The sequence below is a fragment of the Chionomys nivalis genome, chromosome 8, assembly GCF_950005125.1.
Source record: "Chionomys nivalis chromosome 8, mChiNiv1.1, whole genome shotgun sequence".
NCBI classification, from domain to species: domain Eukaryota; kingdom Metazoa; phylum Chordata; class Mammalia; order Rodentia; family Cricetidae; genus Chionomys; species Chionomys nivalis.
Genome location: NC_080093.1, coordinates 19,578,657 through 19,592,618, shown reverse-complemented (window position 1 = coordinate 19,592,618; position 13,962 = coordinate 19,578,657). Strand labels below are relative to the sequence as shown.

Sequence of the window (13,962 nt, the reverse complement as noted above, 5' to 3'; positions counted from 1 at the left end):
CAGCGGGGGGTTCCCACTTTCTTCCCCAGCTTATTCTGGGGGGCTGTGGACATCGAGCATGTGAAACACAAGGTAGACTGACTGACTCTTTGTTATGAGTTCCACCTTGGCCAAAGGAACTGATCAGAGCTAGAAATTCCTTCGGCAGGAAGCTGTCACCAGGGTGGCACCCAGAAAGCTACTCCTGGCTGCAGAGTCTGCTGCTGAGATGACATCAGAGCCCTGATGTAGGAGACACCACTTGACGGCACAGGCAGAGCCAGATCGTCTGCTGCCATGGATCCACTGCAGGCAGCCCACCTGGGTCCTCGGAAGAAGAGGCCCAGGCAGACGGGTACCTCGGTGGCCACCACATCTCACGACATCAGGTTTCGAGACTTGGTCCTCTTCATTTTGGAGAAGAGGATGGGAACGACTCGAAGAGCCTTCCTCATGGAGCTGGCCCGGAGGAAAGGGTTCAGGGTGGAAAGCGAGCTCAGGTAGGACAGCCCTGGTCACTTGGCAAGCAGGCGGGGGCCTTGAGGACATCTCCAAGGGACCCAAGGAGACAGCTGGCTAAGGGAGACAAGACGGGTGCAGGCTGAATGAGATCAGATGGGAACTAATTGGCACCAAAAGATAAGATTTTTAAAAACCTGCCTCCTCATGTCTGACTCTGAGATGAACTGCCCAGGGGTGATAAGAAAAAATTCATCAGAAAACTTCACATGGAAATCACTCAGTTCCATGTTCTACCAAACTGAGCCAGTACCACTGGGTTCAGCTGTTTAGACTGCTGCTTTGGGGTAGAGAGGATGGGCTGACGGTGTGTCTCTAACTTGACACACACCTGGCTGGGTGTGGGCCAGGCTGAGATGGCTCGCCATGGACACCTAAGTGGCCTTGGTGATGGTTTTCCAAAGAGTGGTCCAGGCCAAGTAGGCTTCGGGATGGGATGTTGGTTAAGGGTGTTTGTCTAGGGGTAACAGATGCCACCACAGAGTGCTGTGATAAAAGGGAAACAGGTAGTTGAAGCCACCATCTGGACCCAGCTAGACAGAGTCACTGTCAGGAAGCAGCGGTTACCATGGTGTTTCTGAATATTCTATACATTCACCGTCTTGAATCAATGAGGAGAATTGAAGTGATTCAGAAAGCCCCAGTAATGACCCTGGCACACACAGTGGCTGCAGACAGAACTGCTGGGGTTGCGGTGGGGACTGTGGGTGACCCCCTCGGTTCACTGTGTGCGACTGTGCAGGAATGGGCCGAGCATAACATGTCAGGGGTGCTATGACTTTTATGTGACGTTTTGAATTTTAAGTCTTTGACTTTGACAAGAAGATTGTCAAACATTTCTTGCTGGTAAAATGCGGGCTTTGAAGCAGTACAGAGACACATTTCCAACGACAATAACCAGGCATGCCAAATTCCACACACCAAACTGAGGGGACAATTTGTTCGTTTGCTAAAATATCCCCAGTCAAAATTTCCTGAGTTTCTGGGGTTCTCTTTTCTGAGTTCTTGCCCCACATGGTCTCCTGCTCTGTTTCGTTTTAAGTCATTATGGTCACTCTCAATTTTGTTCCCGAACATTCTCTACACACAATCCTAATTTCACCTAATTTTTTACTGTAATCTGTTAGACTTACATACAGTGTTAGCATTCAAAGAGAAAGAAACTAGATAGATCAAGGAGGGGAACAAAAACCGAAAAAAAAATTTAAAGAGAAATTTAAAAACAGAAATGAACATTTTAAACAGATATGAAGCTGCTTTTCATGGTAAAGAAATTGAGCAAGGGCCAGCGAGGAAGGTGAGAGCCGTCCGCCTGGGGCCACTTACTCAGAAAGCGCTCTGGTAAACGGTCCAAGCTTCAGGTGGAGGCCCACTGACTGAGTAACCAACAGAGCAGGTTGGCGGGGTCAGGTGTTTAGAGTGGTCATCAGGAAGCAGGGAACTTTGTCGGCAAAGGGAATCGAAGAGGCAGAGTGGCGCCTTGGGTGCTGACTGCCAGGACTGTGCCAGCCGCTCCGGAGACAGAGGAAACGGGTGCCGGCGAGCAAGCCACCGCTGTGCCTGCGATGGAGCGGAGTTCTCAGGCTGAGAGCACGGACACACTCAACACATGTGTGCGCCGTAGAGGAAAATAAACCACAGGAAGCAGAAGCCCCGGTGCTAACAGAATCTCTGTGCCCAGATACAGAGTCATTAATTTCTGTAGGAAGAAACTTCTAGACCTCCTGACTCTGACCCTTCCCAGACCTGTGATTCTGTGCATTCTCCTCTTGGCTCCCTAACATTCAGATCGGTGTTCTATCTGGTGTGATGCTGAACAAGAGAAAGGATGTCAATATGCTTTGGCAAAGTTCACAGTGAAAAGTGCGTTATTCTCTTGTTAACTGATTACTTCCATTGACCTGCACAGCCAAACTGAAAGAAGATTGTTTCTTCGCAATATAAACTAGGTCAGATGACAGCAGTAAGCAGGAAGGCAGCCCATGAAAACACTAAAAGCAGTTATCTGGTGTGGGAAGGCGTATGTTCATATTTCTGTGTCTTCTAATTTCTTTTTCAACAAATACATACTTGTTTGTTTGTTGAGACAGGGTCTCTCTAGATATCCTGGCTGTCTAGAGCTCACTATGTAGGTCAGACTGGCCTCAAACTCATAGAGATCCTCCTGCCTCTGTCTCCCAACTGCTGGGATTAAAGGCATGTACCTCCACACCTGGCCTTAGACATACATTTTTTAAAACGATGATAAAACCTACAAAATTGCTTAGTGGGCAAGTGTGTTTGTTGCCCAGCCTGCCGACCTGTATTTGATCCCTGGCAACCACACGGTAGAAGGGAAGAAGCCAACTCCTGTAAGTCAGCCCCTACTTCTATACACACACACACACACACACACACACACATACACACAATAAATAAATGTTTAAAAAAATCTTTTAATTTGTGGGTGGAGAGATAGCTCAGTGGTTAAGAGCACCGATTGCTCCTCCAAATGACTCAGATTGGTTCCCAGCACCCACAGGGCAGTTCTCAACCATCTGCAGCTCCAATTCCAGGAGATCTGACGGCTCCACTGGCACTCGGCACCCCAGTGCTGCACAGACACACATGCGAGCAAAACTTCCATACATTAAAAAAATCAATCAGTTGATTAATTAAGCCGGGTGGTGGTGGTGCACAGCTTTAATCCCAGCACTCGGGAGGCAGAGGCAGGCAGATCTCTGTGAGTTCAAGGCTAGCCTGGTCTACAGAGCAAGTTTCAGGACAGACTCCAAAGCTACACAGAGAAATCCTGTCTCAAAAAACCAAAAAGAAGAAGAAGAAGAAAAAAAAAACCTCAACTTTTAAAAATGTAATTAAAAAATTAACAGTAATAACAGATAACAGAAACAGTTGCAGTTGTCATCACCGTCATCATCATTATTATAAAGAAAGAATACTTGTAGCGCATGCGAAGTGGCTCAGCAGATGAAGTCACCTGTGCAAACCTGACAACCTAAGTTCAACTCTTGGATCCCAGGAAGAGGAGGAAGAAAACTAACTCTACCGAGGTGACTTCTGACCTCCATATGTGCACCATGTCATAGGTTAACACGCAGGCACATGTACAATAATATTAATGATTAATAATAAAAATTAATTAAAAGATAAAAGGGCAAGGGTACTGATTAATGGTGATGGCTACACTTCTCTCTTGGTTTGTAAAATTCAAAGCCCAAGGCGAGAAGCATTCTTCAGTGTCCATAGCCCCTGTATACTTTTGGCTGCCAAGAGGACCAGTCTCGGTCCTACCTTACCTGAGATTCTCAATGTATTAAACTCTCTGGAGTGATTCTGTTCTCTCTATCACGAATATGTTTTTTGAGTAGAATGTCCCACTCTTCTATGTGCCAAAGGAAGCTGATTTCTAAAACATGAGTGAGAAGAGACACCAAGTCCCTTAATGTAGTTTTGAACATAAAAAAAAAAAAAAAAAAAAAAAAAGGATACTGGATTTACTAGACTTTATAGCACATTGCTAACTTCAACTCACCTAATCCAGACTCAAAAAATGGACTCAAATCTCCTGTTTTCTCTGCTCCAATTGCATCCTGAGTTCCTATAGGGTGAGCTACTTGAAAGCTCCCACCAGTCATCCACTCTTCTCTATAAATACATTTTGCTACATTCCCCTATGTCTTGAAACAAATAATGGCAACTGAGGCAGAGGAGCTGTGACCAAGAAGGATGAAGTCCCATCTTTCTATTCATCTAGGACCTTCACACTTGCTAATGTTGCTCAAACTGCTGCAAATGCACCAGAGAACAGCATCATCTGGCCAAGTTCATTGCAGCTTGCCTGCAATGGAGGACGTTAATGACATTTGTGGAGGGTGTTGTCTTCACTGAAAGCGAAAATCATTCTCACACCATCACAAAGGGCTGTGAGTGTCTGCTCTGTGGAAACCGGAACCTGGAACCTCTGCAAGAGCAGCAAGAGCTTTTAACCACTGAGTCAACTCTGGGGCCCCTCGACTTCTTTTCTGTTGCCATGGTAAAAAGCCTGGACTTCGGAAGACATTTGCTCAGGGACTAGATGTGGGGAGCAGGGGAAAGCCTGAGTGAATGTGCCATGTTGACATGGGCACCAGCAGACCGAGGACCAATGCTGCAGACCCGTGGGAAATTGGCAAAGCCTTCCCCTGTTCTGGCAGTGCGTATAAAAGTAAGCGACTCTTAGCTGGTGCTTTTCCATCAGAATGTACATAGCCCACCTGATTCCAGCTTTGCTGTGTCCATGGGTCTTTCATTTCTTTAGTATCTGTCCCCTCTTCACTCCCTCACCACCCCAGTCAGGTCAAGGCCATAAGCCATGCAGGTTGTGGTAGCTGGAGAGAGGACTCACAGGAGCACTGGCTGCTCTCCCAGAGGATCCAGGTTAGATTCCCAACACCTGCGTGGTGGCTTACAACCAACTGAAACTCTAGTCCCAGGGGATCCAATGCCTGCCTCTGGGTTTGCTGGGCACTGGGCAGGCACCAATGTGGTTCCAAACTCATAAAATTAAAAAGATATTTGCTCAGACAGTAATTTACCTGATGACTATTAAACCACCCAAGGACCCTGGTAGTAATTTTTGTATTTTTTTCCTTCAGTCTATGGTCTCTACTTTTGTAATCATTAACCTAATAAAAACTTTATTTTTTTAAACATTCAAGAGCAAAAAATAGAAAATTTATTCCTGTTCTGATCCAAACTACTTTCTATTTCAAGTTAATGAGAAATTTCATAATCCCATTAAAGGTAGTTAAAGAAAGCATCAGGTGAGATCCTGGCCGGGGCTGGAATAGAAAGCTCGCTCTCACTATTGATGCTGCTCTGTGTTGTTTGAAATCAACCTCAGCCACTTTACTTTCAAGGATTCTGAAACACACTGGTTGCTAAGAGAACTGGCTGAGCTGGGGTGGGGGTGGGTTAAGCCGGCTTCTCTAAGCAGCTCAGTTTAACTATAAATACTGCTAAAGTCATTGTTTACAAAATACCCAACATGACTTCTCCCAGGCAACAGAGACAACCATGGAAGTGGTGAACATCCAAAAGAGCTCAGAAAGTCACACTGGTTGGGGCAGGGGTAACAATGACTGTCTCCCTTCTTCATCTAAGGCTTCTCTGATAATATGGAATGAGGCGGTGCCAGCTAGGGAGAGAAGAAAGGGATAGGCAGATCAACACATGGGAATACTCAGCGCCAAGATTTGTAGGATAATTCCATAACATGCAACTTTTGAACACCTGAGCCCCACCTGACAATTCTGGCAACATTTGGAATTTCTGCATAAAATTATATTTGTCACATATATTCTAGTTAACATATAATAACTGTACATATTTATACAGCTAAGAACAAGGATTCAAAATGTGTGTGCAATGAGTATGAGTAAGGATCAAATGTAGTGCTTCGTGCTTCTAGCTCTATTTCTGTGTCTGGAGCCACCAAGCGCCTCCTTCCTAGTTCTCCATGACATAAAGGATGGGCTATTGTGACCCGTGTGTGTGTGGTGGGGGTGAGCATCACAACTTATTCCTTTCAAATGTATTTGCACACCTGTTACCCATTTTCCTCTACCCTTCCCCTTCTCATCATGCTTCTTTTAGTTGTCCTTATTGAACCACTAAATTAGTTCCTCTCTCATAAAAGCCATGGTCTGATATGGAGAAAACAATCTTGTATAAATGTGACTGGGGAAATCAGTTGTTAAAGTGGTTGCCTTGCAAGCGCAAGGACCTGAGTTCAGATTCCCAGCACTCATGTAAGTAACTGCATCCAGAGGCAGACTAGGTAAAGAGACGTAGGGTGAAGCCAGGCACTGAGAGTGTTCGGTGGAGGCAGCATTGTTTACCAAATGGTCCTCACTTCGTGGTGCTCCTCTGGCTCCCTTGGAGACCCAGAGCGGTTGTGGCCTCCCTGCAGATCCTCCATCTTGGTGTGCAGCCACAACAGCTATTTTCCGCTTTCCTGGGACAGCTCTAACCTCCCATAGTCTTGTAGTTCAGACACTTGACATAGAATAGGAGAACATTAATTATACACAGGGCTTCTTGGGCAGATACGTGACAGAGTGTCTCCATTCATATCTCTGCCCCTCGGAGGAACCGTTTGCTTTCCAGCATGGCACCTATTCAGATATTCCTTCTCTGTCTTACTGGCGTGACATTCATTCCGATAATCTGCTGTGAGGAGGGTAAAAGGGAACTGAGCATGGAATTCCTCTGCTCGGGAACCAAGCACAGAGTCACCCACAAGGGCAAACTCATGGCTACTCAAGTTCACAGGCTTTGGGTTAAAACAGACCAGGATCCAAATTCCACCCCTGCAGTTATTAGCAGGGTAGGGTTTTTAATGTCTCCCAAGGTCTCTCCTCATTGTTGTGTGGAGCTGATGATGCCTGATTCACAGCATTATTAACAATTAAATGCATGGCGTGTGCACTTAATGTATTTAACATTTAATACCAGCGCCTGGCATACGGCAGTGCCTCAGTGCTCTTGGGTTTTCAATATTGAGGCACTCAGAGCAGAGACAAATCCATATGTTCCCAAATAGATTTATTGTCAGAGTGCATCAATAAGGAATTGTCAGGGGAGCACACTGGAGGGGGCAAGTCACCCTGTGATACCATCTGATGAGACTCAGGACTCAACATGAAGAAGTGTTCAGTCAGAGAGAATTGTCTGCAGGAGACCATGACAGCCACCAACCCAAAGAGGCAATGTCAGCTCGGGTTAGACACCAAGGAGCACAAGAGGAGTGAGCCAGGATGGACAGAGCCTCTAAAATTGAATTTCTGAAATTATTTGTGGTAAAGGACCAGTTTACAAAAAAAAATACTCAGTGCTTTAATTTAAGCATAAATAATAAAGCTCGTTTGGCAATATCAAGTTAGAACGAGCTTTAAATATTGACTTCAAATTTCTGCTTCTTACTTGGCTGACACCCCGTGGCCTGGTACTGAACTCTGCATGACTCTTCATGCATCCACATGACTGTAGCCATGACTTTGTTGCTTCTCTTGCTTGCTGTAGCCGAGGACTTCTTGCTAGCTGTTTGACACAGCCCTTATTTTAGAACACCTCATTTTTATACTTACAATCTCAATTCTTCCTCGAAAAATGCGTCAAGTTATTCTTCTAGCTTAACTCACCAATCAAGATTTTATCCCAGGGCTTCACCATCACTAGAAAGAGTTCATGTTTCCCACATCACAGACTTTAGGAACTGCTATCATTTCAATGTAAAATGTCCCCCATAAACTCATATATTTGAATGCTTGGTCCCAAGCTGGGGACACTATCTGTGATAGCTATGGAACCTCTCAGGGGTACAGTCTTACTGGTGGAAGTGGGTCACTGGGGTAAGCCTTGAGGAATTTTCTAATAGTTTTATGTGTATAGAATGAATGGCAGTGTTTTTATTCCCCACCCTCTCCCTATCCTGGTGAAAACTTCTCTTCTCCAATGAGTCATTCTCTTACTTTCAAGTCTTTTCTTTCTGTGTAGCTGACTGCTGGGTTCTACCTCCTGTTCTCTCCCTGCTTCCAGAGTGTGACCATCTGGCCTCATGCTCTTGCCATCATTTGATGGAAGTCATCCTTTGGAAGTGTAAGGCATAACAAACCTTTTCAGGAGGCTTGTTTATATGTATTGCTGCTGTTGTTTCTGAGGACACAATGTTGATTTTGCTTTGCTAATTGTATGAACAGGAATCGGAAGTTTCCATCCCAGCTTTCCTTCACACAATGCAGAGCCATAGCCTACAAAGCTGTTTTGAAACCTAAGAGGGGTGTGTGGCTCCCATACACGGTGTGAACTGGGTCCTGCCTAAGAGATCCCAGGAAGTCCCAGGAAAAGAGTGGTGGGCAGCGGTAGAAAGGGAAGTAGAGGAGGAACTTAGAGGTTGAGCATCAGGACCCCCTCAGCATGTTCTTCTCTCTGAGCTCAGACAAAATTCCATTACTATAAAATAAGTATTACCCCAGAGAACCTGGACAACAAAGATGAGCCTAAGAGGGACATGCATGGATCTAAATAGGAAGGAGAAAAAGAAAAGATCTCCTGAGTAAATTAGTAGCATGGGGGTCATGGGAGAGGGTAGAAGGGGAGAGGAGAGGAAGGGAGGGAAGCAAAAAAATCATATAGGGCTATAAAAACAATAAAAGAAATGAAGGAAGAATAAGCATCAGTGTTTTCTTAGTATTATAACAAACAATGATATAACAGCTATAATAATATAGCTAATATATCTATAGATATTTATAATGAAAAACCGTTTCCCTCTGAAGGGCGGAGGTATGGATGGACTAACGCCTCCTCTATGAACTGACTAGTCCTTTTGTTGTTGCCTTAAAGTTTTGATGTTAAGAACCTTTCAAGGAATTTACTACAAATAGTTTTGGGGATTATAAGGACCTAATATAGGGATATAGCTACCTGCCATGCCTTGGCCCCTATGAAATGTTGTCTGCCCTCACCTTACTTCTGACACCCCAATGGCCTCAGGTCCAACCTCTAGCCTGTCTTGTGATACCAGCCTCAAGTCTTGCCTGCCAATCAGACACTTTCACTTTGATCTGCTTCCTTAAGTGCAGCACACCAGAAGCAACTTCAATTCTAGTCTCTACTTCTCCACTAAAGAGATGCAGCTTCTTTCAATAGCAGGGATTTACATCACTGTGATTCCTGTGTGAATGATGTTGCTCCCCTCTATCATCTCCAGAGTGCTCTATGTGGGTGGCATAGCTCCCCCTCCACCTTCTCCAGGATGCTCTATGTGGGTGGCATAGCTCCCCCTCCACCTTCTCCAGGATGCTCTATGTGGGCGACACAGCTCCCCCTTCTCCAGGGTGTTCCGTGAGACACCCTTCTGCGCCTCCTCTGCTTTCTCTTCAAGTGTACCAGGAATTCGTCTGTTATTTCCCTACATATTCCCACCCCAACCCTCTCCCTTCCAAAGCATTGTATGGATCAGCTTAGCTTTTAAAAAATGACACACTAACACTGTTTGTGTTCTGCTTGCACAAGTCTGCATTGGCTTGAACTCCCCAGATAAGAAGAACCAAGCTCCTGAACAAGGTATTTAAGACCCTTGTCACTACTGGCTCAGTTATTTCTACAACTAACATGCCCCTCCCAGTCTGTCTCGTCAATCCCATCAATCCCCTGCTGTCCCTTTCTTCCAGAACAATTCCCATGGGCCTCTCTCAGTTCACCCAAACTCTGTTCCTTCTCTAAAGCTCACCCTGACCTTTGTCTGTTCAGAATGCACATCATTAGCCGTCTGTCTCATGTAGGCTGCGAAGATGCAGGTGCGCCATTTGTCGAGAGTGAGCCCTCCTTGACTTTGAACTTCTCAGTTCATCATCTAAGGCATTTAGCTCTATGATCTCCAGCTGATGCAGGCAGGCAGGCATATGCACATTTACTCCTATTTCTCTTTGAACTTTAGGTTCTTATATAAAAAATATAGTTCAGTTTTCATCAGACAAACTTGTAAATTACTGGATCAGAGTCTTCCATGAACAGAAATGAAATAGTTACTGAAACCACCTGCACCCTGCTAGGTACTACTTTAGAGAGAGCTTCATCTTCTATCTTCCCTAAATTTCTATTTTACATGATTCTTGCTAATATCTTATATATGTATATATACACATATATGTATATATATGATCCAACACATAGTATGTATGTATGTATGTATGTATGTATGTATGTATATTCATTCAACCTGGGATGCTGTCCACTGCTGCTTTCCTCGTGTGAAGGTCCAGGAGTCAGGTCCAGTGTGTGCCTTGTCTTTAGTCAGCTGGGACACTCTGAAACTTTGAGGAGGAAGGAGAGCATCTCATTTTGGAAGCTTCCTTTACTGGTGACTTTGCCTTTCGTTTCTAGTGATTCTGTTACCCACATTGTGGCAGAGAACAACTCAGGGTCAGATGTCCTGGAGTGGCTCCAGCTACAGAACGTCCAAGCCAGCTCCGAGCTCGAACTCCTTGACGTCTCCTGGCTGATTGAATGCATGGGAGCTGGGAAACCCGTGGAGACGACAGGAAAGCATCAACTTGTTGTAAGTCTCCCCTTTGCTGGAGGTCCACAGGGACTTCAGAGTTCACAGACTTTCTTATGGAATCCACTTAGCTCTGTCGGGCTTCCCATTGCTCCTCTGTGTAACAATCCTGCCCACCTCTATAGATGGCATGAGAATTGAAGTGACACATAGATAAATGATGCACAGTGTTGATATGTTAAAAACACTGATGGGCACTATTTTTCTAAAAAAAAATATTTATTTATTATGTATACAGTGTTCTGACAGCATGTATGCCAGAAGAGGGCACCAGATCTCATTACAGATGGTTGTGAGCCACTATGTGGTTGCTGGGAATTGAACTCAGGGCCTCTGGAAGAGCAGCCAGTGCACTTAATCACTAAGCCATCTCTCTAGCCCCATAAGAGAACTATTTTTTTATTAATTTATTTGGGTTTTTTTTAGACAGGGTTTCTTTGTATAACAACCCTGTCTGTTCTGGAACTCTCTTTGTAGAGCAGTATGGCCTTGAACTCACAGAGATCCGCCTGCCTCTTCCTCCCAAGTATTGGGATTAAAGTTGTGTGCCATCACCACCCAGCTTAAGAGAACTATTATTATGAACACATTTATGCACAGATATTTCAAAATACTTCAGCCCTGACATTCTGGAAGTCAGAAAAGTAAAAAGTTTCCAATTTTCTCACTCTGATAATTCATGAAAAAAAATTAAAGAATATGAGTTCTTTTTTTTTTTAAAGATTTATTTATTTATTATACATACATCATTCTGCCTCGATGTATGCCCGCACGCCAGAGGAGGGTGCCAGATCTCAGTACAGATGGTTGTGAGCCACCATGTGGTTGCTGGGAATTGAACTCAGGACCTCTGGAAGAGCAGCCAGTGCTCTTAACCTCTGAGCCATCTCTCCAGCCCCAAGAATATGAGTTCTTAAATCCAAGTTCTTGACGAATAATGCTAGAACCTCTGACAATTCACACAACAAAAGAAATGGTCATTAGTTGCTGTTTGTGATTGCAAAAATGCATGTATTGATTGTACATACATGAGATAAAATTCGTTATCTGGTGTAATTAATATGAAATGAAATGTATGCCCTGGCAATGCTGAAGCATGCATGGGCAGCCCATGTATGGCGGTTCTGTTGAACTTGTCCATATTGGGTCTCATGGTCTAAGTTGAAGAGGACAACTGACCAGGTCTCTTCCTCAAAAGGATACCAGACCTCATTACAGCTGGTTGTGAGCTACCATGTGGTTGCTAGGAATTGAACTCAGGACCTCTGGAAGAGCAGGCAGTGCCTTTAACCCTTGAGCCACCTCTCCAGCCATATATTCTAATAAAAAGAACAATTGTACATGTCTATGATAGGATACTAGAGATGCATATGACACATTTTGAGTCCTCTGTGATTTTACCCTCTTCCAGGTGCAATTGTCTTAAAGTTAATGTTTTTGCATTTGAGTAAATGTTTAGAGTTATGTACACTTATAATTGCCATTGTCATTCAAAATGGACATTTATGCTTTTGTGTAGGTGAGGAGAGATTCTTCCCTGAGTCATGCCCCAGACTCCCAGAACATTCCACCACCAACTGAACAAAAGATCTCCCAATATGCTTGCCAGAGAAAGACCACATTAGACAACTGTAACCAAGTGTTCACGGTAATGAGGTCTTCTCAACACCCAGGGCAAAAGTGTGTGTGTGTGGAGGGGGGCTGGAGGCTTCTTTTCATAAGTGTACAAGTGGAATTATGACTTTTCTGGAAATCTAAGAATGTTTCTCTGTGCCTGCCTGCCTAAGTGGGCCTCCTTTTATATGGACGTGGAAAAACATATTCTGTTTGTTCCATAGAGCAGTAGACAGGCTCGCGGCTGCTCCGGGGTCAGGGTTTGCCAGGCTAACACACTCGGTACGGTACCGAGCACAGGGCTTCTCATCCCTAACCTGCAAGCACATCTGTGGGGAAGAACAGGAAACGGGTGGCAGCCCCTGAGTCACAGCTGCCTTCTCTAGTAAGCAAAACATGCCTCACCTTAAATAACCCCAGCTCTGGGTCGGTGTGATGAACACACCCCTTATTCCATAAGTAGGTTTGATGTACGAACTAAGAGAACCAGATGTCTGGGGTTCATGACAGAACCCTGGCCACGGACTGGTAAGGAAGACAGCAGAGGGTTATATACACCCAGCATGACTGCTGGGACACCAGAAGCACCAGGTCACAGCTTGGTTGAGTTGTTTCTAAGTGTCTGATGTCACTGAGCTCAGTTTTCTCACTCTTCATTAAACATCTGTCTTTCCAGTTCAGTGACAGTGTCCCACAGGGGGAGGATACAGAGGGACAGGAGGTTGATCTTGATGTCAAAGGCACCCCATTAGTGAGGGGGACAGGAGGAACTTGCTCGTGACTCTGACAAACAGACCAGCTGATCTGGTTTTATTTTTCAGGATGCCTTTGATATCCTGGCTGAAAATTACGAGTTTAGAGAGAATGAAGGTTCTTATGTGACACTCATGAGAGCGTCTGCTGTACTGAAATCACTGCCATTTCCCATTATCAGCATGAAAGACACGGAGGGAATTCCCTGCCTAGGGGACAAGGTGAAGTGTATCATAGAGGTAAGGGAGAAGCGGAATGTGCTGCCCCTCAAAATAGGTGAGGGGAAGACCGAAGAGACCACATAGGTGAGGACTTGCTCCTCTTATTTGACTACAGATAGATAACATAGGACAGAAAGAGATGGGTATATATGTGTAGAATTCATAACCCAGCATGACCCCAGTAGGACTCCATGGACCCGGGTAGCAGGAAAAAGACCAAAGCCTTAGATCTCAGAGCAGCAGAGTGCTCTGCCTCCCAAGCCAGTCTAGGTGAGAGGCTTGGTTTCACTTAGGGCTCTTCCAGTCCAGCACAGGGTGGTGCTCAGTGGGCTGATTCGGCATCCCTGTGCTCTGGGGAGGGATTGGGTAGGAGATGCATGTTTAACAACATTTAAGAATTTTCCAGCAACACAAGTTTGCCATTCAGTAGCAAGTTTCTATCAAATCAAATGCAAAGTATGTTATTCTAGAAAAAATATCTCAGCTCAGACAACAGAGGCCCTGGACTAGACCTCGTTAGGGCTTGATAACAACTGACTTTTCAGTGGGCCAACCACTGATCTGATGGACTAAAGAGTCCTTCCCTTAGCAAGTTGAAACCATTGAGAAGAAAATTACCAGTACTATTTAGGCAATACTTGCCAGTGAATATTTCATCTTAGGTTCTATAAATTCAGGTCCTCATCCTTCTGTAACCTTGTCCAAGATTTTAAAGGGTCTTTAGAGCTATGACCAGCTAAGAGTTTTCAGTAACACAGGGAAATTCTTGCTTTC

The 13,962-nt window shown here is 44.7% G+C and overlaps 1 protein-coding gene across 1 annotated transcript in view; it reads left to right on the top strand.

Moving 5' to 3' along the window:
- The first annotated feature begins 276 nt into the window (after positions 1–276).
- Dntt (DNA nucleotidylexotransferase) overlaps positions 277–13,962 on the top strand; it is a 31,660-nt gene continuing 17,974 nt past the window's right edge. Inside the window, exons 1-4 of the mRNA XM_057779936.1 lie at positions 277–479; positions 10,426–10,597; positions 12,120–12,248; positions 13,036–13,206. Of these exons, the coding sequence (XP_057635919.1) occupies positions 277–479; positions 10,426–10,597; positions 12,120–12,248; positions 13,036–13,206 (675 nt within the window). The remainder of the gene's footprint in view (positions 480–10,425; positions 10,598–12,119; positions 12,249–13,035; positions 13,207–13,962) is intronic.